We start from the raw sequence: 22551 nt of genomic DNA, 5'->3' as shown, positions 1-22551 counted from the left end.
GAAAGTTTCATCTATTTTTTCTAACATGAAGGTATATTTTTATCTACTAAATATCTATTATAATCTGGTAAATAAGCATCATTCGTTTAAATTCAGTACATTCTTAGTTTGTTGAGAGCGAGTAGGTGAATTTCCATTTTTTCTACGTGGACCCTCTGAGAAATCATAGTGCAGTATCATGTGTAATACACGCGTTGTATATGCAACACGCACTTGGTTATTTCTCCTGAAGTTGGTGTGTTTTTTTTATAATGTGGGCCCGGTAACAACCAACCAGCACAATTATCAAGAGGTAAAATTGTTGTCTTATTCGTTTTGTCGTCTTGCGCTGGACCGATCCAGCGCTGGACCTTAGACTTTCCCTTTACTCTATTATCTCCCAAATAAAAGGGTCACCAACTGTTCATCCAAATTTTCCATTTGATTCTAAAAACCCAGATGAAAAGTCTATAAAAGAGATCACTGTTCTCAATGGCACCGGTAGTTCCAAATCAACCATTTCTCAAGCTATGACTTCGACAATGGAAATTACAAAAAGGGTAAATTATTAAATGATTTAAACCTACAGACAAAGTATGCAAATGACCGGCCGCAGAAGAGTATACTAAAACAGTCGCCGCTGCATTCAACCACCGCAAACGGCGACGGTAATATTTCACGACAGCAAAAATTTCCCAAATCAAGATTAAGAGTATCAATAAATTTACCAGATAACGAAATTTCATTACCAAAGAACAGAGTATTGAAATTGATAGAAGTGGCAAATTCAAGAAATCAAACGAGAACAATAAGAGCTTTCTCTTATTAGGTCACAGAGTGTAATTTATAGTTAATAGAGATTATTTAAATTGTTTAGATTATTTAATGATATATTTAATTAATTTATATTTAATAAAAAATTATTATTAATGTTTAAAATTTTAGAAAAGATGTTTTTTTATTTTAATTATAAAATTGAATACTATTTTAAATATTTGTTAAAATTTAAAATATTGAAAAAAAAAAAGTTAATTTGATGCTTGATGGTGTATTTGAAATCAAAATATTTGAATTTTCAAAAACTGGAAGGTAAAAGAAATTGGACATTGAGTCCAAGTTGAAGGGTGAAGTGGGCAAATATATTAACTGATTTTTTTAAGCAGAAGAAATGATAAGTTAGTTAGGTGGTGAGTGAGTGTTGGAGATGGAGAATTGTTATGATTATTGATTAATTTAGTTTGTTTTGATGGTTACATAATATTATTGAAATTCCGCCTACTTCTCTAGGCCATAGACTTGCCGAGAATGGTGGGAAAATTGCAGTGTGCTCCAGCTAGTTGGCATTCGATTGAATTTTTGAATTAGTTTGGTTGAGGGCTTCCCACGTTATGACGAACAGCAGTAGGTCTTCCAATGGATTACTGCAGCCGTCGTCGTCCATGAAACAGAGCCAAATGGAGGCCAACCACCATGAAATTAGCAATCTATTTGATGATCCTTTTGATATTTCTCATACCAAAAATGTTCCTTTCGAGACTCTTCGCCGTTGGCGGGTAACTATTTCATTGCTTCTATTTGTATTTGTATTTCTGAATTTGAATATGAATATGAATTGCTTCTTCACAGCAAGCGGCTCTCGTGCTCAATGCTTCTCGCCGCTTTCGATACACTCTCGACTTGAACAAGGAGGAAGAGAAAGAACATCGAAGGCGCATGATTCGATCCCACGCACAAGTCATCAGAGTACTCTTTTTATTCTATCTAACCATGCTTATTCCCATTTTACACTGCAACATTTTTTTCATTTCTTTTTTCTCCTCACAGGCTGCCTTACTTTTCAAATTGGCCGGGGAACGACAGATTGGTATTTTTACTTTCCATATGCTTTTCATAAATTTTGATATTCAAACTCTTGACCTTCTATATTGCAATCTAATTTTGCTGTTTTCGAGATTTTTCACTCTAACTCTTAGGAACACCTTGTGTTGCGGTCTAATGTATCTTAATTTTCTCCAGTCATAGATCCCGCGGTTGCAGCCCCAACTCCTAGTGGTGATTATGCAATTGCACTAGAACAACTTGCTTCACTGACTAGGGATCAAAATCTTTCTGCTTTACAACAGTACGGAGGTGTAAGTCGATTGTTTACCTATCATTGTTTTTCTTTCTCCATTGATCTACTGCCTACCCTATTCGCTTAATGCTAATCACCCATCAGGCTAAAGGTTTAGCTAATATGTTGAAAACAAATTTGGAGACCGGAATCATGGGAGATGAGGCTGATTTAATAAAGCGAAAGAGTGCATTTGGTACAAATACATATCCCAGGAAAAAAGGCAGGAGTTTCTTGGTATTACGCATATATTTTGATACATGATTGTTATTAATTCCTGAATTGAGTTGGAAATATTTTGCTAATTAACTTTTTCTTTTTTTGCATTTAGAGATTTCTATGGGAAGCCTGGCAAGATTTAACCCTCATTATCTTGATTATAGCTGCTGCAATATCATTGGGACTGGGAATAAAAACAGAGGTGTGTTTGCTCGTCTTGAATAACTCTTTTTTTTTCTCTTAATTAATCTACAAAAACGAGTTTTCTAACAGAGATTTGTTATCTTTCTTTAGATGTGTTAAGATAATAAGACTATTGTTGAATCCAATAGATTAAGCTTTTGGATGAATTGATTATTCGATATGGTTTAAGGGCCTCTATGATTGAAAGGTCTAAAGTTGGATCCTTTCCAACTCCCATTTGGTAAATGAAAATATTTGAGCACAAGTGGGGGTAGGCTTGTGTACTTGTTTATTTACGCCTCAATCCCAACAGACAATTTGTGCAGGACTGTGTTTAAGTAATTATTCCTGAAACCTCACCTGATAGCTTTTGGTTGGTTATTTGACAATATGAAAGGCTAATGGTATGTACTAATGTGATATGTAATCATGATAGCTGATTATGCTGCTATTGTTAATTTAGATTTTATATTTAGAATTTGAAGTAAGAAACAAAAATAGTTGCTTAGAGGTTGACTAATATTGTCAAAGGCTAATTTGTTGTATATCATGCTCAACAATTATATCGGTGTTTATATTAGTATAAAAATTATATTCTAGGAAGAAAGTCCTATTATAAAAAACAAGCAAACACAGTCGGTTCTAATCGATTAGTCTATAATTTGCTACTAATTAATAGGCTAATTAATCATAATATATTCACATTACCAATATACTTTATGACATTCCTTCAAGCCGGAGCATAGTTATTTTTCATGCCCTGCCTGAAACAAAGATGATCAACTCGAATTTCATTAAGAACATTTGTTACGGTATTTCCAAAATCTCCGGTCTCACATATCCTGTAAAGGTCAAACCTTATTGAATCTTTTTCTAAACTAAGTGGACCAATCTCAAAAATATTTGGTTAGCTTATGTAACACTAGATTAGAAATAATTGAAAAGACTATTGTATGGCACCTATAAACCTGTACATGAAGTCTACAACTAACAAGAACTTTATGAATATTATAAGAAAAGTCTATTCTAAATTATCTAATCCAGTAAATGGTTAAATAGACTTTAAATTACAATTAAAACGGTAAATATCAATAAAAAAGAATGGCTCTAAACAAGTTAAAAAAGAAACTATATACGGTAGTAAATAAACTAGCAGCAATTTGAAAAAGAAGAACGGGGCGAATAGCACATGTAGTGTACATGAGAGGAAAAAGAAGAAAGGAACAAAGACATAAACATTTAATGAGGAGGGAATGTACTATTTGTGGAAGGAACTATATTCAATGATGGCATGACTAAGAAAAATTTTCAGAGCAACAATTGAGTGATGCATATTTTTTTTTGTTTTGACAAAATCACCCTTCATACTAAAAAGAAAGAAATTGATTCATATTGAAAGAGGGATAAAGTTTTCAATTTTTTTTTGCTTCGCCTCTATCAATTGTTGCTCTAGAAATAGTGTCACCCAAGAAAATAACTATTAGTGTATAAAATGCTCTCTTCCTCTTTTTTTTAGAATGTTCGACCCATCTTACTCATTTTTATGGGATGTGAACTTGTATTAGATATTGAATGTTATGCTGATAAGCTCAACTGATTAAATAGTAAATGTATAATTGCTCCGAAATCAAAAGAGTTCTAAGCAGCATGGAAACAAAAAATAGAAACATGAAATAGACACTGGAAAAAATTAGTTGTCTAAAATAAAGGATTTTTCAAGGGGAAAATGTATAAATAATAAAAGTTAATGTCTATAATAAAGGAAATGAGCTTTGTGACAATACAAATGCGTCTGAACTATATTTGCTTTTTCATTTATTTTGATTTTGATATTTTGAGTTATTTGTTTTAAAAACTGTTTAAAAATTTATGTTTTTCTATTTGTTTACCTATATGTTCTCTCCACTAACCTTTGATGTGATAAAGTATGATTTAACAAAAATTATGTTCGCTTAATATGTAAACTATTGTTTCTGTGGAATGGATGTTTTATCTTGTTCATGCTTTGAATTGTTTCAGGGTCCAGAAGAAGGATGGTATGATGGGGCAAGCATTGCTTTTGCAGTTATGCTTGTTATAGTTGTTACAGGTAATGAACTTAATTCTAATACTCTTTTTGTTGCGCGCACACACACACACACATATATATATATATATATATATGACCTCGGTAGGGTTAAGGTTTGGTTACTCATTTTAAGTGTCGGGGATAACTTGTCAAAATTTTGCATTAGTTATTTTTCTCTTTGGACTTCTAAACTTTTGTCATTGATGTTGTTGTAATTGTTTCTTTTTTTTTTTAGTTGATGCCTAGATGGTATTTGATTTGGATTAGTTTTTTTTTTTTTGAAATCATCTGGATTTAGTTATTTTGATTGGTATGCCATCTCTATAGTGTTTAAGGCATACCAGAGGTGTGCTTTGCACCTTGGCGGGTGACATCACACAGGTGTGCACCTCAGTGTCCCTAGGTTATCATTCGAGGATCGCTTAAAGCGTGTTTTCACGAGTCTTTTCCTTAAATGAAGGTATTTTGTAAGAAAGTAAGACCTAACCCAACGTTGTAGAACCACAGCTAATGGTTTAACTACTTCCCAATCTAAAAGTGCGTTTAACGAGAAATTTGTTGGGATTTTTTTTCCAGTCGCTGGAGAATGATGCTTCCATTTCTAGCTTTCTCTGGCTCTAAATAGTATATAGGTGGCTCTTTGTTTTCTTAAAAGTTGCTAGTGGCTCTCTAATCATGTGCAGTTGTTCTGTTCTGCTTTTGAATTCGTTTATTTTGTGGTACTAAACTACTAAGACATAGTTAGCTAGTTTAATATGAATCATAATCCATATTAATCTTGACATCCTTAACTCAAACGCACTCCCAACTGAACTCTATTTAAATGAATTATTCAACAATAAATTCAATAAATTAAAATTTATAGATCGCAAATCTTTTTACTCATGAATTTTTACACAATAAACTATGCATCGAATGTAATTTGGGTCCATGTACCACCCTAGCGGTCGTGGATAGCTGCAAAATCACACCTCTAAATATGTCTAGGCAAGGTGAGTCCATTCCAGTATCTGCTCGATGCAACTACTTTCATAATAAATTAGATTAACATAATTTGAAATTTATCTTTCCTTGCCTACAATGGCCAAAACAACCATGAAAATGCAACTGGTTGGTATCTATGAACTCGTGACGTCGAGAGGAGCTCATTGGTGGCTGCGGTGCAACAAATGGAAGCGTAAGTTTAGCAAACCCATGCCATTTGTAACAATCACCAAAGTTATAGATAAATAGCATCCACTGAGAGCTTTTTTGTGGTATATAATTTGATAGATTTTGGTGGTGGTTTTGACGTGAAAGCGAAGAAGATGGCGTGTTTGCTACTATTTGCAGAGATGGAAATTGAGTATAGAATAAGATAGGGATGGATTTGTATTTTAGCACCAGGTTCCGATTAGATAATAAGATTGGATAAGGATCATTTTGACCCATGGACTTTTTAGCCGGCCTTTCATTTAATCCCTAAACTCAAAAGAATGAATTTGTTCAATATTTCTAAAAATCCTTTAACCTACCGAATTATTATGGAAGGAAAACAATAAACGATTGAAGAGGTTTCAATTAAACACAAAAGAGGTCTAAAAATTAACATGTAAAGTGATGATTAAATTACTATAATTGGGAAAGTTACACGTTTGCTCGTAGACAATGAAGCAATATTGTACAGTAAGAATGAAAAATATATATTAATGTGAAAATAAAAAGGATAAATAACTAAAGAGATTGATAAAGAATATGAAAATGAGGAACAAAAAACGGTTAAACATATGTATTGAGGAAATTTTAGGAAGCCATGTGACGACAATTTAAAATCTTCATCTTTTACACTGATTCTAAAAAGCACCACTTGGTAACTTTCTATAGTTACATACCAGCTTCTTATTCTTGTATTAAACGAAATAGGGTATGCTAGTGATTTGGGTTTGGCCATTCCTAAATTATTATTTGAATGTTGTTTAAACTATAGGAATGATGATTCTTGTTTTTATCTCTGGTGATTTTGTGTAATTGTTTTTCATTTTTTTATTTGCTAGCCGTTAGTGATTATCGTCAATCTCTCCAGTTTCAAAATTTAAATGAGGAAAAGCAAAATATACAGCTAGAGGTATGTTATGTTCTCATACATCCTGAGGATAAACTTATGTACTATATTTCTACTATTAAGCATTAAATTTTACATAAGTGGGCATGTTTGAATAATTGTGCAGGTCATGAGAGGTGGTAGGGTATTGAAAATTTCGATATTTGAAATTGTTGTTGGTGATATTGTACCTCTTAAAATTGGTGATCAGGTGAATTTTGTTCTATACGAGTTTGTTTTCTTGATCTTTATATTTTTTCAGCAATTTATAACTAATGGATTTTTAGGTGCCAGCTGATGGAATCTTAATCACCGGTCATTCTCTTGCCATAGACGAGTCTAGCATGACGGGTGAAAGCAAGATAGTATGTTAGTTAAGCTTGTAATGATGCATAAAGTTGACGGAGCCAAATGAATATTCTTAAGATTGATCTCTGTTGCAGGTTCACAAGGATCATAGGGTACCATTTTTTATGTCTGGTTGTAAAGTAGCTGATGGTGTTGGCACTATGTTGGTAAATTATTTATGTAATTATATTCTGCTAGATTTCTTTGAAAATGATGATCACTTATTGTATAGATCTTGTGTTTTCTTGTTAATTGAGTCATTATCAAATGTTTATCCTAAAGATGGTGGTTAGCCTTCTAAGACGATATAAAGCATGTTTGCAAGAGATAAATTTATCTGCCAACACATTTCAGCACCTGCTTATGTATATTACTAGACGAAAAGACATGCCTAGGGTTGATTCTTTAAAACAACAAAGTGGCTGATTAAGCATGTAGAGTACTATTCATTTTCTTTGTTAGAAAACAAAGGATCATTATTGGTTCTTAAGTAGGGAAATTATACTTTAAATCATCACTATGATCCTTGCTTGACCAAATGAAGAAATCTCTTTTAAATCTTTTATGTTGTTCATGCTAATAACTTTGGAGTAGCCTTGCTTCATTTTAAAAGAATCTAGTATTTTCTTTCTTTAGCTTACCATTGAATATTCAAGTCCTTATCATTTATAGGTAACCGGTGTTGGAATCAATACTGAATGGGGACTGTTGATGGCTAGTATCTCAGAAGACACTGGTGAAGAGACTCCCTTGCAGGTCTAGCCTATGTTCTAATATTTGAAAGTTGATAGCATTACACTAGATTTTCTTTTATTAATGGTTTTGGATGACTTGACATAGGTACGTTTGAATGGAGTTGCTACTTTTATTGGGATCGTTGGCCTGTCAGTAGCTGCTTCTGTTCTTGCTGTCCTTTTGGGCCGGTGAGTTATATGCCTTTCAGCAATTGCTGGTTTCTTCAATAGATTGGTTTCTTATCAACTGCATCACCAAATTCTAGATACTTCACTGGAAACACAAAAAACTCAAATGGAGATGTCCAGTTTGTCAAAGGCCAGACCAAGATCAGCGAGGCAATAGATGCAGTGATTAAAATTTTTACCATTGCTGTATGTGCAATCAGTTAGACAAACTATACCTTTAAGTTTCCTAGTTTTTTGACTAACTCTTAAGCCATTCAGGTCACCATTGTTGTTGTTGCTGTTCCTGAAGGGCTTCCTTTGGCTGTTACCCTGACGTAAGTTTGAGTTATCTTTTACCTCCATGATAATTGTAGCTATCTGGCTCTAGAAGTTTTCTTAAATTCTCTTGTACCTCTCATGATCTGGGTTTTTTAATTTATTTTATTACAGACTGGCATACTCAATGCGAAAGATGATGGCAGACAAAGCCTTGGTAAGTATATTTGTGTTTTCCTCAACATTCTTATACGACAGTTGCTTCTATTCGTATTAGCTCTACCATACTTTTGACTGACAGCAATAACTTTGCAGGTTCGTAGGCTTTCAGCATGTGAAACTATGGGATCGGCTACAACAATTTGCAGTGATAAGACTGGAACATTAACATTGAATCAGGTGGGTTGTCTCATTAGAAGAATAGATATTCATAAAAGTAGCGATGGCCACATGGAACATCTTATATGGTTAGCTACTTTGGTTATTTTTCTGACTCTAGTCTGATAAAACTATCGTGCCCTAGATCTGCTAGGATAATATTTTTGTGAAATGTCTACATTAAGTTTTCCTGTATCCATGAACTCAATTTTCAATATTGCGAAACAAATAAGAAAAATAGTAGTTCTCCTTGATAGATTGCTCCTAGTTATTTTCAATTATGTCTTTGAAGTTGAATGTCAACGTGACCCAAATAGTTTTTAGGTTCTGTCTACTAAGTTTGTTTTGAGTTAATTACATTGCAAGAATAGAAATCCAAATTGGCAGTCGAGGTAACTAGATGGTTCATATCTGCAGATTATCAAATCTGGTTTTAATATAATAGATCTTAAATATTGTTCTTGGAATCCTTAGGATAGCAGCCTAAAGTTTCATTGTTGTGGAGTATTTATTGATGAAAAAGCTAATTAATGGGACATCACAAATATGACTGGATTTCTAGACACTCAAGAAACTAGAATGAATGATTATTTCCAAAAAACTAGAACAATACCTAGAGAATAGCCTATCCAATTCTTGTGAAATTGGAATTATAAAATATTCTTCAAGGTCAATATCAACATTCATAAGGCTCGAGATCTTCATCAAGAGATTTCATGTTTGATATTTTCTGATTAGGATGGGTAGGTTTTACAGGAAGTGGAAAGTTACTAACTACTGTATAGCTTGACTTAAACTTCAATATACTAAAAGGGAAAAGAAAGTGTTAAAGAACCTAATTCTTTATATAAGCTATTTGTGTTGATGAATGCTACTATTCTATTTCATATTCCTAAATTGCATGTCTTTACTTTTGAAGTATAGTGGTCTTCTACTTGACTAAATGTTGTGTTTTTTAATTATGAAAATGTAGTCATCAGGAATATTTACAAAAGAGCGACACTTTGTCTGATTTTATTATTGAGGAATATTATATTCTTTTGAACTAATTATTAATTTTATACAAATGGATTGTCTTTAGACTTTAGTATTTTTTTATGAGACCGTATCTCAACTTGCAAAAATTCCTTTTTGTCCTTTTTTCCTATCTAATCAGTTGACAAATTATCTCAAATAAAATGGCTAGGAAGTAGGAAGAACATATGATATTATGTTTTATTTATTTTGCTTTCTTCTTTTTGACGTCATCATATTTTCTTCTTTGAATGTTTTATTTAATCAAGTTATTAGAATTATTGATTGATTATTGTAATTAATCGTAAGGGATAACTACTATAATCCCAAGAGTTTAAGCCCGAATTACTTTTTTCCCTTTCAATTTTGAAAATCACTATTTTTTACTTTACTTTAGGTTGGGGGTTTTAGTCAGAAAAAATTAAAATGTTCCAGGGGGAAATAGTAATTTTTAAAGAAATGAGGGAAACTGTATTTCGTACCTAAAATCATCGGAATAGGTAATAAATTGTAATTATAAACGGGCTAGAGCATAAAAGTCCACATGCATATGAAATAATAGTCTTGGGTCCAACCATGACCATAATAACTAGAGCTAGTTATTTAGGTGGTTGGTCCCTTACCATTAATACTCTTCTTATACTTGTTATTTTGGCAATGTGGAGATTTTTTATCACAAACATTCGACAGTCTCCTATATCTGATCTGCATGCATACATATAGACTTGTTATTTCTGTTTTACTTTTACCAACTGGTTTAAAAATGTCTCTATATCTCAGTTTGACTGGTGCCATTTTATTTATCACAGATGACTATTGTTGAGGCTTATGTTGGGAGAAATAAATTAAATCCATCAGATAACTCCTCACAGTTGCATTCTGAAGTTAGCTCTTTGTTGTATGAGAGTGTTGCTCTGAACAGTACAGGAAATATTTTCATCCCCAAGGTAACTTTGCTGTTTCCCTTGATCTTCTTCTCATTTTCCTTTGTTTGAAGTACTCTTTTTTGATAGTATTAGGGGAGGGAGTTTGTTTTATTTAAGTTTGAACTTGTAAATGAGCAATTTATTGAAATATTTCACACATTTTTGGGAAAATGATTCTTCTATTTGTGAATTTTTGTATTATGAAAGAGTAATTTCATCCTATAGAATTGAATTTTATTGAAGCATTAAAAGACAAAAGAAATTCTTCATGCTCCTTTGATTAATGTTGAATAACCAATCCACCTAAAAGTTCAAACTATTGTGTGAGACATCAACAATAGTTATCATTGTCTCCAACACACCCTTACCCTTACACACCAATAACCTAGGACTTGAAGCGTGAACAAGTACATGCCCACTTTACTTTATTTATTTAATTAATTAAATGGTGTTGCCAAGAATCAAATTCTAGACCTTTCGGTTACAAAGGCTTTGATATACCGTGTCAAAGAACCAATTCACCTAAAAGTTCAAACTGTTGGGTGAGACATCAACAATAGTTATCATTATGTCTAATAATTAGGCTTTAAATTCATATGAAAGAGTTGTGTCTTTTGTAAATTTCTTATTCTTTCATTTCTTTACTGTATGGAGATTAATCTTAGTATGTTAAGCAAAAAAACTTTGTTTACCCCAATATCTACTTTGATGTCTGTTCTCATGACAAACTTCAAAACACCTTGCTCTTTATCAGATAGATTATGGAAGTTTATGCAACGATTGCGCTATTTCCTTGTTTCTTATCACTTTATCATTTGTGCTCTGTTTAGACTGTTTTGATTTCATGAGGTAGAAGTTACTTGACTTTAGTATCTTTTTGTCTGTGTAAATTTTTTGATTTGAGTCTTTTTCACAATTTTGAACACCTACTAAAAGAAGGTTGAGTTTCTGTTTTTTTTTTTTTTTTTTATATTTGGGACTTCTTCACTATTTTCAACACTTTCTAAAAGAAGGTTGACTATCAAAGACAACATCGTTGGACTAAAAGTGAATTTTGGCTAGTGAACAAAAGGCATCTCTTGGTACTTTTCTTCTTATATCATAGTAAACATATAGAAGAGGAGGATCCATACAACCAACTATAATCAGCTTGTGACTAAGGCTTAGCCATCCATTTGTTGATTAATTTATTGTTTCGACATCTTTGGTTTGGCTATGAATTGTCTTTTTTGAAAGGGGCTATTAATTGTCTGAAGTGTTCGTATATTTGCTTAATAAAGAATGAGCTGTCATTGATGAATTGATTTTGGCAGGATGATGGAAATGTTGAGATATCTGGATCTCCTACTGAAAAGGCTATTCTTTCTTGGGCTGTCAAGGCAAACTCTATAATTACATTTATAGTTTTTGTTTCTCTTTGAAGTTATTGATTATTATCAACTGTAAAGAGTTCCTTTAAATTTATTTTTCAGTTGGGAATGAAGTTTGATATCATTAGATCACAATCAAAAGTTCTCCAGGTTTTTCCTTTCAACTCAGAGAAAAAGCGAGGTGGTGTTGCAGTGCAAAGGGTAGTCTCTGAGTAATTTTTCATTTTCTAATCATGAAGTTAGATAGTCCTTGGATTTTTTTTTCTATTTTCAGAATTTTTATTCAATCTTATATATGAATGAGAAATAGGTGCAGAACAGTAGAATTTTTTTATGTGATGCCTCAGATGACATGCAACATGAAGAAAATGATGATGGATGATTTTTTATTTTTTTTGTTTTAAAAGGTTTCTTGTTATAACTGGAAGAATGAGGTTTTTTATTTTCGGAAGAATGAATATGACCAATATCTTACAGACATTGTTGATTATTTAGACGACTTTACTTCTGTCTTGCATTAAGGGCAATTTGGATTTAATTGGATGTGTCTTTTCACACGTAATAAGGGGTTAGATAAATTACGCTTGTTGTTGTAGAACTCATAGTTGATGGGAAGCAGGAAACTAAAGTTAGAGGAAGAAGGAGGGACGTGAGGTTTTGGAAGAGAAGAAGACAACTGGACATAGAAAGAGAAAAGAATTGAGAAATAAGAAAGAGAAAATATTAGACAATGCTGGTTATTGTTGCTAATATGACATTCACTATGTTTTTCCTTATCGTTTTTGTTTTTCATATTGATACCGTCCTCTCCAAAGTTTAAATTTATATTTTTATTCGACAAAACCTGATCTAAACCTGAACTAGTAAGCCTTTAAATCATCTCTCATGAAAGAAAGCATTCTTAAATCTATCAAAAGTGCTTTGTAATGTTCGTCAGATCTCTCCACTGAAAGAATGATTACTTCAGAGAGTTATTGAGCTGTTTACATATTCGTAGAGTATCTAGGCAAGAGTTGCTACCATGTGTCTCTACTCTGGCTACAGCTACATGTCTCAAATGGCCTCTTTGATTTGTATTTAAATGGACTATATGATTATGCTATATCTCTTGTTTGGTTGTGCAACCAGGTGGTTCAAATGTACCAGGGCTTCACATGCATAGTCATGTGTTTTTGTTATTGATTTTGAAGCACAATTTCTGTGAACGAATTGGAAATTACATGTATAAAATGTCTTATGTCCTGCTTGTTGTTTGTTTAGATAGGCTACATTATGCTTATGAACTTTTACTATCTTGACAGACTGACTCTAAAGTCAATATACATTGGAAGGGAGCGGCCGAGATCGTTCTTGTTTCATGTACAAGATACATGGATTCAAACGGGGCTCTGCAATCCATAGATGAAGATAAGGTTAAGAATTAAACTCTAGCTGAATTCATTTTTTAATACACTGTCCAGAGAAAGCAGAAATTGTGATAGACATTGAAATTTACATTTGATATCCTGCCCAGTTGGGGAGGGAGCCATGTTGGGAACTATTGGACTCACAGTTTCCTTAAGTCTCAAAAAGTCCTCCTCTGACATAGATGTACAAGCCAAATAAGTAGGTAAAGAAGTACATTTTGGCCCCTTTAATGAGAGACTTGTTAACCCCACAAAAGAAGTATTTTGATATGACGACTAAAGGAGTAGCTTAAGATTTCTTTGTATTGTAAGAAAACATTTAGGTGAGAATCTTTATTGTGTAAATATTTTTGCAGGACTTTCTGAAGGCTGCTGTTGATGACATGGCTGCAAGAAGCTTGCGTTGCATTGCTATTGCATATAGATCATATGACTCGGACAAAGTTCCTGCTGAAGAAGAAGACTTACAAAAATGGGTTTTACCTGAAGATGATCTTGTTTTGCTTGCCATTGTGGGCATTAAGGTTTATGATATAAAATATTCTTCTTAATCTGCTGGAAGTCCTATTTCTTCACTTTTTGTCTTCAAATCTTGTCCTGCATGAATGATAATGTAACTGCCTTGGGATTTTTGCATGGCGAATTTTTTTATGCTTCATGTTCTTACATATCTCTATGCACATCCAAACGAGTTGCATTTATAACAAATATATATTCTTTATTTATGTTTGGCTCTACAAAGCATTCTCATGTACGTTTTTTCCTGTTAAAAACCGTAATAAAAGGAAGGCATAATTGTTTTAAAAATCACGAACTTTAGCGTCCTTGGGAAATTTAATACCAACTTTTAATTTTTGCAATGTCGGACACCATTTATTGAATTCTTGCAATTCAAAATACCGAATTGCTGATCTGGACGCCAGAATATGGTATTATTCTGGCGTCAACATTAGTATTTTTTTAATGGAAATTTTCTCGGTGCTTTGAATTGGAAAAAAAATGATAGTTCATGTTTTAAATTGCTAAAATTGAAAGTTTTAAAGTTCGTGATTTTAAAAGCAATCAAGCCTAAAAGAAATGTGCTTTTTTGTTATAATTTATTCTGAAAATAATTAACTATCCTTAGTTACTTTTGTTCAAGACTAATATCACCTACTGCTATAGCTGGTGCTAATATATTTTTCATGTGTAGGACCCTTGTCGCCCTGGTGTAAAAAATGCTGTAAGGATATGCACAGAATCTGGCGTTAAGGTAGTTCTTTTACCTTGTTTGAAAATAGATTTAGAGTTATCTCATGGAGATCAAGGATGGTATTTAAATGAGTGCAATTTCTTATATTAATTAATCAATCCTGATGGATGTTAAAGCTATTTATTTCCTAGTCTAGTGTTACATTTCGTGTAAAAGTCCTTAATTAATGCTTAGCATAATATGGATTACGACTAACAACTTATGAAATGATCATGTGATTGTAAAACTACAGGTAAGAATGGTCACTGGAGATAATCTTCAAACAGCTAAAGCAATAGCTTTGGAATGTGGTATTCTTGGTTCAGATGCAGATGCGATGGAGCCTAACATAATTGAAGGGAAGGTTTTCCGTGCATATTCTGAAAAGGACAGAGAATCAATCGCCAAGAAAATAACAGTAGGTTCAAGTGACATAAAACTTCTGTAATTGTATGCAGAAACCAAACCTTATGTGACTGTTTTATAAAGCAGGGGATTTAATTTTAAGGCAATATTTGTAGGTGATGGGTAGGTCATCTCCTAATGACAAGCTTTTACTGGTTCAAGCATTACGCAAGGGAGGTGAAGTTGTGGCTGTGACTGGAGATGGGACAAATGATGCTCCTGCACTTCATGAGGTTGCTATCTATTATTCCTTCGTGCAGGGTTTTCTATACATGTACTAGAGGTATTATACTTTGTAATATATAGGCCGGTCTTGTAGGATTCCAATACTGGAGTAGAGTTCAACAGCATCATATTTCAATTTTGTTCAAGTTATTTTGGACACTAACTTTAATGTGTTTTTTTGTACGTCATACCTTTGTAACAAATTCATGCTTATGCATTTTTAACGAAGCGGGTATGTTGCCTTCTTTAGAGAGCATATATTATGGAATCATAGGTTTACTGCTTGAGTTGATATCTAAACGGTTAAATAATAGGTGCTTTGGAAGATTAAGTTGGTTGAATTGTCATGTAAAGTAAATTCGTGCAAATGTTTGAATAAGTTGAACACTCATGTTAGCATAAATAATATATGTTCACACTTTTTGCTCCTTAACTTCCAACCTCTCATTAGTGAACTCCTTGACAAAGTTTTGTTTTTTTTTGTTTTAGGCAGATATTGGCCTTTCTATGGGCATTCAAGGGACTGAAGTTGCGAAAGAAAGCTCAGACATTATCATCTTGGATGACAATTTTGCTTCAGTTGTAAAGGTACCTTAAAGAACTTTATCTACCTTGTTTCATTTATGGAGGATGACATGTATCTTATTTAGCTTTCAGGATTAATGAGTCTGAGTTTTATACTTCGGAATAGTCTTTTCTTTTGGAATGAATCTTAAAGAGTAGGCAAAAGTGTTTTCCACTTACATAGGCAATATATGTTAAAGAAAAATATACTTTTGCCAAACAAGAATCCGCATTTCCTTCTTTTAAAAAGAACAGTACCTTTTGCATCAGCTTTTTGATTGTTTTGATCTTATATTAAATATTATCTTATGCTTTCTATATATCTTGTTCAATAATTGTTTGTTTCAAATGGTTAACCTAAAGTGTTCATACCAGTTAAATGGGAAATTTAAATAAAGAAAAAGATATTACAGCTGAATGAGGATATATATTTGCTCCTGAAAGGAAAATGCCTTTTCCAAAAGCATATTGATCATTTGATCTTGGTTTTAAAGTTTTTCAATTGTTTTTTTGTTCTTTTGCACTAATCATTTCTCTATTGGATTGAATCTTAAAGATTAAACCAAAGCGTTATACAACCTATATGGTAAACATATGTTAAAAAAAATCCTCCGGCATAGTTGCATGAGGATCCAGATTTAGTATTTTCTAAATTAATGATCCAACTATGGGCTTCCTGGTCACTGATCTTATTTTTTTAGATTTTCTGTGTTCTGTTTCCTTTGTCCATCAAGTTTCGCTTTAACTAATTTATTTATTTTTTGCGCTTTTCCCCTATCATATCAATGTATCTTGCAGCTCCAAACTTTCCTACCTTTTCACTCATTTTTATTGGATTTTAAGCTAACTGAACAAGTTTTATGACTTAACTTGATGCATAACATTCTGTGCTAAGATCAAGAATTAGTAGCATTACAGTTACTAAGTGCAAATGAGTAGTGAACTCGCATACATGGTAGTTTATCTATGTCTTGAAATTTTTCACATTTCAAGATTTGGAGTTTTTTTGGTTTATTCTGAAAATGGAGAATGGAATACATCAAGAAGTTTAATAACTATTTTTTTCCTATAATTACATTCGGGCATAAGATGCATGCCCATAGATGGTTAGCTAATATACATTGAGTGATCCTAGGGAGCTTTATTTAGTAAGCTAAGTCTCTTCCTATTTTATGAGAATATGTACAACTTTAACAAATTACAAATATGATTAAAAAACATTCATTGCCTTCTATATATGCTGGAGATGTTTGTTGTTGATAGAACAATGAAGAGGTTCTCAAAACAGTTGGAGTTTATGTTGCGCTTCTCCTTGCATGACTAGTGCATTTTTCTCCTTGGATTTTTGTTTCAAACACCGCTTGTACATCCCCAAAATTTACATAGTTCTGTTTTCTGCTGGATTTAGATAGATAGAGTTACTTTATGAGGAAGCTGGTGGCAGTTTTCATTACGTCAAAATTTGTTTTAATTGGATATCTGGAAAATAATCAGGTAAATACATTAAGATATAAATTGGTATCCATTGGATCAGTTATTTCTTTTTGTACCCTGATTGTCCAGTAAATCTTCTTACTTTACCGCGGAATCATTTAAAATGTCCTTTAAGCAGATGCAATACTATAATTCTTAGAATCTGCTGATAGTTGTTATGTTTATTGGTTATTGCTATAAAAATTAATTATCATGTATAAAATAGCTCATATTGACTATTTATTTTTTGATTGTCATTTGGTTCTCTCGTATGTAGGTTGTAAGATGGGGCCGTTCGGTCTATGCAAATATTCAGAAATTTATACAGTTCCAACTGACTGTTAATGTAGCTGCTCTTGTTATAAACGTAGTTGCAGCAGTTTCTTCTGGAGATGTTCCTCTAAATGCTGTACAGGTATCTTTTTCACATTTGGAATATTGCTCTTAATTTTCATTCTGTACAGTCATTCATCTACATCATAGCCTCACTCCCATTATTTCAGGTAATGCACTACTAGGTCCAAGGTTATAGCACCTTTGGTTATTGATCTCCTAAGTTGAGCATTGCATTTTGAAGGATATATACGTTATCCAAACTTTGGCATATAGAGCACCATAAATGCAATATCTGAATTATAAGCATGGATTCGTAAAGAAAGATTGAGAATGATATGTTTGTGCATTATTTAATGGTGGTAAGTTACAGATATATACACAATGTTCTATTACAAAATGCCTTAATTATGTTGGTTCTCTTATGAATTTTGCTTTAAATTAAGTAGATTAAAATTTATTAATAGATTTTTGTAAACGACTCTTGAATCCTTATTGGTAGAATAAATATTGATTCTAGTTTAAGTGCATAATTGGGGAAAATAATAAGCCTATAATTGAATTGGCATAGAAGGTAAACCAAACTCTTGCATCCTTCCTGTTAAAACTATTACTGATTGAAACGCATTGTGTTTAAGAATGAGGGAGAAAAGGAACTGGTGTTATTTTTGTCTCATATTCAGACTTTAGAAAAGAATTGGGACCATTGTTTTCTCCCAATAAGGTTAATATAACCCCAATAAACATATACAAACAATACAGATCCTGCTTTTCTTTGAGTGCAAGCGAGAATTGACGTTACAAATTGTTACTTAAGCTTTAACCTAATTATCCTCTTATATTGAACTAATTTTGTATTTCTGAACTTGGTGGTATAGCTTCTGTGGGTGAACTTAATCATGGATACACTTGGAGCACTCGCATTGGCTACAGAACCACCAACAGACCACCTAATGCATAGATCACCAGTTGGTCGAAGGTTTGTTTAGTTACAATTTACATATGCATCAGTTTTAGGCTTTTATTTTTGGTGGGCTAAATATATCTCAATTTAAATGGCTACACAACACGTTTATGACACGGTGACACAAATTGCTAGCCGTACTAAAATTTAACAAACCAGTAGATGCCTTGCTGGTTGAGAATGGAGTGTTCATATAATTAATTTTAGGCTATTGAAACATTAGCTAATGTGGCTTAGGCATTGTGGTAAGGGTAATGGTGTTATTCTTTGGCATTGGTCTTTCTTAGCTAGATAGATGGGTTAGGACTAGTTATTGTTTGAAATTGGATCCTTTATGTGAAATCGGAAAATGATGGGGGGGCTAATATCACTGTGAATTTTGATTGCACATCATGGTTGAACATCTTAATATTTTAGAAATTGCCCGATGCAAAGCATTTGGTTCTTTTGCTTCTTTTAAACCATCTTTGTGCTTCTAATTTAAGAGAAGAAGAAGATTAAATATAGATTTTGTTTGATATTCGAATTTGAATGTAACCTGAATTTAAAATTTCTGACATTTCACAAAGTTGTGCTGCTGCTAGTACATATAGAATATTACATTTTCGATTCATATGGATTGATGTTGATTTCTGAACTTTCATGTCTATTCACTTAACTTTTCCTTTTACAGCGGAGTTTACTATCATAATTTTGACTTAGAGTCTGTTTGGTATAAACGGATTTCATAAATTTATAAAATCTATTTAAAATTAGTTTTCTCAATTCTATGGAATTGATTTTATTTGGTTCAAATTCTAGCAAAATTGTTGGAATTTTCAAATTAATTTTAGAGTGTAATAAGCTTTCTAGTAATGACATAAAATGCCAGTAATATTCAAAAGACAATACTAATGAAAATAAAACATGTAAAATTACACTTTTAAGTAAATAAAATATGTATTTAAATTAGAATTACTCAAATCAAAATCTTCAATTCATTTTATTTCATTTGAAATGAATTTTATACTTATTATTTTAGGACACCGAGCACAAGAGTCATGTGTATATAATTTCTACTATAGAGTTCATTTAGAAATAAAATGAATTCTTGGGTAGATTTAAACAAAATTATGTTAATACACGAAATTTAGAAGAACTTGGATGGCCTTTTTGTAATCATAAAAAAGATTTAGAATAACTGGAACTACTGGACTTAATTCAGTACTTTTGAGTCGTAATTTGTGTTATCATTACTTGTGGTGATAGTTATTTACTTACTATTATGAAAGGGGAAGTACTAGAATTACTCCCAGGCAGGGAACATATCGATCTAGCAAATCTATGAGGACCGATCAATAATATTACATTTAAGCAATCTACTTGTGTCGGTAAGAAGTGATAAACGGAATCTTGTATTTGTTATTTTTAACCTTTCCATGTAGCTCAGTTCATCTATTTATGCCTTCTCGAGTAGTAGTTTGTTTTGTTCATAATATATAATTGTAGAAGTTGCAGCAGTGGTGTATGATGCATTTGCAGTTCAGTAACAATTATGAATTGAAAGGCTGGCATTATCCATGTGTTTTCAGGGAACCTCTTATAACAAATATCATGTGGAGGAACTTACTCATACAGGTAATTCTCATCTAATGTCTTACTTCTTTTGAAGTATTTTCAGTGCATCATGGGTGATTACCAATTTCCAAAGTCACTCTTATTTATGTCATTTCATTGCAGTCTACATATCAAGTTTGTGTTCTCCTTGTGCTCAACTTCGGGGGTAAGAATATTCTCCATTTGGAAAATGAAGGGAGAGAACATGCCACAGATGTAAAGAATACTTTGATATTCAATGCATTTGTGCTGTGTCAAGTAAGTATTCTTATTAACTTTACATTTTTACCAGTCATGTGTTCAAAACAAGCTTGTACATACTCGTTATAATTGCGACTCCTGAACATAATTGCAACATTATTCTTAAACAATAGGTTCCAATTTTGTTTGTGCAGTCCGATCAAATATGTATTCTTATCGTTCATCACATGCATTTACTCATAGTATGGTTTCACTTTTACTCATTCAAGATGCAATACATTTAAAAAATGTTTTGACTTACAGATATTCAATGAGTTTAATGCTCGAAAACCAGATGAATTTAATGTCTTTAGTGGAGTCACCAAAAATCGCTTGTTTATTGCAATTGTTGGATTTACATTCATACTACAGGTGATCAGTTTTTTTCCGTTTATTTATTTTAATCTTCATTTCATTTGAGTATATTTTTGTGAAAGTGATACTCCTATTCATTTTTATTTTTATTTGCAGATAATCCTCATCGAGTTTGCTGGAAAATTTACTTCAACTGTGAGACTTAATTGGAGATTATGGCTTATATCTCTTGCTATTGGCTTTGTCAGGTTGGTTTTATTAGAGATGTTTCATATTATCAGATTTTATTGAGTAGCCAATGTCTTGAATCTACCTGCAATTAGTCTGGTTTTAGTTTTTACTTTCTTCTTTACTTTGGGATGAAACTAACTATGCCCCTTTATCATTCAATATAACTGTCTGATTCGGATGTTATCCACCTAATATAGAATCTATGCTACACGCTCGAATAGTGTAGAAAGCGAGTTTAAGTAAAAAAGGAGAATGGTAAAGATTTAGCAGTTAAGAAAGATTCTTTTTATGAAATTTTGTTCCCAGGTCACGAGGCTTCAGAATTTTGTCCCAAGTTCACGAGGCTCCAAACTTTGCTAAGTTGAGAGAAGAATGAATAAAATACTTCTATTTATTTTTATCATGCCAATTTCTGCAATATATTTAAATGTCAACATACATTATAGTAAGTCTTGATGTTCAATAGAACTAAAATAAAGGGTGGAAGATGGTACCTGTAGCGGATTCTGATTTGTTCGGGATTTAGTGTGTATAATGTGTTTGTGTTCGCTTATTTTTTTCCTTCTGAAAATAGGAAAAAAGTGTTCCCGCTGCAATGCTTTGTATGCACATCCTAACATATTATTGTCTTGTTACAGCTGGCCTCTTGCCGCAGTCGGTAAACTTCTTCCAGTTCCCAAAACTCCATTATCCGTGTATTTTCTCAAGCCATTTCGGCGATGGAGAAGTGGTCGGAATACATAGTGTCTGTACAAGGCTGCAATAATTCTGGTGACGGATCATGCCATTTTAGGGCCAACGTCGCTTTTAGCACACACTTGATGTGGTAAAACACTGCTACTAACCTCATTTTACATCAATTGATAGGTCAACTGTAATTTCCCATTGTGTTGGGTTATATTTCTCATATTGTAAGTTATCTTTGCGCAAGTCTTATCAGCAGTGGAATTCGAACAAATTTGCAAATAATATTTCCAAATTGCAACGTGAGTGTGAAATAAAATAGAGTAATCAGACTATTTAACAATGGCAATATTATCGGACTATTTTTTCTCTACATGTAGGATATCACATTTTCAGTTATAATTTAACATAAAATAAAATCAATGGAACTCTAGTTTTTGAAGATATTTTAGAGTAACCCAATCAAGTTAGAAACTTGAAAAAGCACAAAAATATCCATACACAATTTATGGTTTATCTAATTATATAGAAGTCCAAATTATAACAATTCTACTAAAATATGCTAAAAATTTACACTTTATATACATCCATTAAAAAAAGACACGTGGCACGTGCAAACCAAAAAATACTAAAAAAATACACGAAAATGCGTTAAAAACGCATCAAAATGTGTAAGCTAAAAAGATTATTAGAAATCTATGAAAAGTAGTGTTTTTAAGAGAAGTAAGAAACTCATTAATTATGTTCACCGTTTGGATTGAGGGTTTTTAAAATATATGGATTTTAGCAAAATCGATGGATTTTAAATCAATGGAATTTAAATTCATAGATTTTAAAATTCCATCGTTTGGATTGAATATAAAATCAATGGATTTTTAATTTTATTTATGAAAAATAATAAATAATATAACAATCCATCATGTATAAAAAATGGTGGATTTGGACTTTCCCACCTAGTAGGTGGGAAATCAAAACCCTAAAAAATAATGGATTGTAGAAAATGAGGGAATTTATAAATCCATGGATTC

The 22551-nt window shown here is 32.4% G+C and overlaps 1 protein-coding gene across 7 annotated transcripts; it reads left to right on the top strand.

Moving 5' to 3' along the window:
- The first annotated feature begins 369 nt into the window (after nucleotides 1-369).
- On the top strand, nucleotides 370-21866 carry LOC126677452 (calcium-transporting ATPase 9, plasma membrane-type-like). 7 transcript variants are annotated; one of them, XM_050372075.2, is made up of 34 exons: nucleotides 370-647; nucleotides 1267-1532; nucleotides 1606-1722; nucleotides 1804-1843; nucleotides 1996-2111; nucleotides 2198-2329; nucleotides 2424-2513; nucleotides 4514-4583; nucleotides 6596-6666; nucleotides 6770-6853; nucleotides 6930-7007; nucleotides 7086-7103; nucleotides 7663-7746; nucleotides 7831-7913; nucleotides 7991-8099; nucleotides 8172-8227; nucleotides 8343-8385; nucleotides 8484-8567; nucleotides 10370-10507; nucleotides 11800-11865; nucleotides 11959-12057; nucleotides 13158-13268; nucleotides 13619-13786; nucleotides 14455-14514; nucleotides 14747-14911; nucleotides 15015-15131; nucleotides 15613-15711; nucleotides 17438-17575; nucleotides 18372-18472; nucleotides 20029-20074; nucleotides 20177-20311; nucleotides 20558-20665; nucleotides 20765-20856; nucleotides 21478-21866. In XM_050372075.2, the coding sequence occupies exons 2-34, from the start codon at nucleotides 1368-1370 to the stop codon at nucleotides 21581-21583; spliced, it is 3189 nt and encodes a 1062-aa protein (XP_050228032.1). In that variant the 5' UTR covers nucleotides 370-647; nucleotides 1267-1367; the 3' UTR covers nucleotides 21584-21866. The 7 variants fall into 7 exon arrangements, 6 of the variants coding, with proteins under 6 accessions (XP_050228032.1, XP_050228030.1, XP_050228033.1 ...); XM_050372073.2 differs by having other exon boundaries at nucleotides 7086-7157; XM_050372076.2 differs by lacking the exon at nucleotides 7086-7103.
- Nucleotides 21867-22551: the final 685 nt, after the last annotated feature.

The sequence above is a fragment of the Mercurialis annua genome, linkage group LG4, assembly GCF_937616625.2.
Source record: "Mercurialis annua linkage group LG4, ddMerAnnu1.2, whole genome shotgun sequence".
In the NCBI taxonomy this organism is placed as follows: domain Eukaryota; kingdom Viridiplantae; phylum Streptophyta; class Magnoliopsida; order Malpighiales; family Euphorbiaceae; genus Mercurialis; species Mercurialis annua.
The sequence above is the reverse complement of the archived record's forward strand: the minus strand, read 5'-3'. Positions and strand labels throughout refer to the sequence as shown.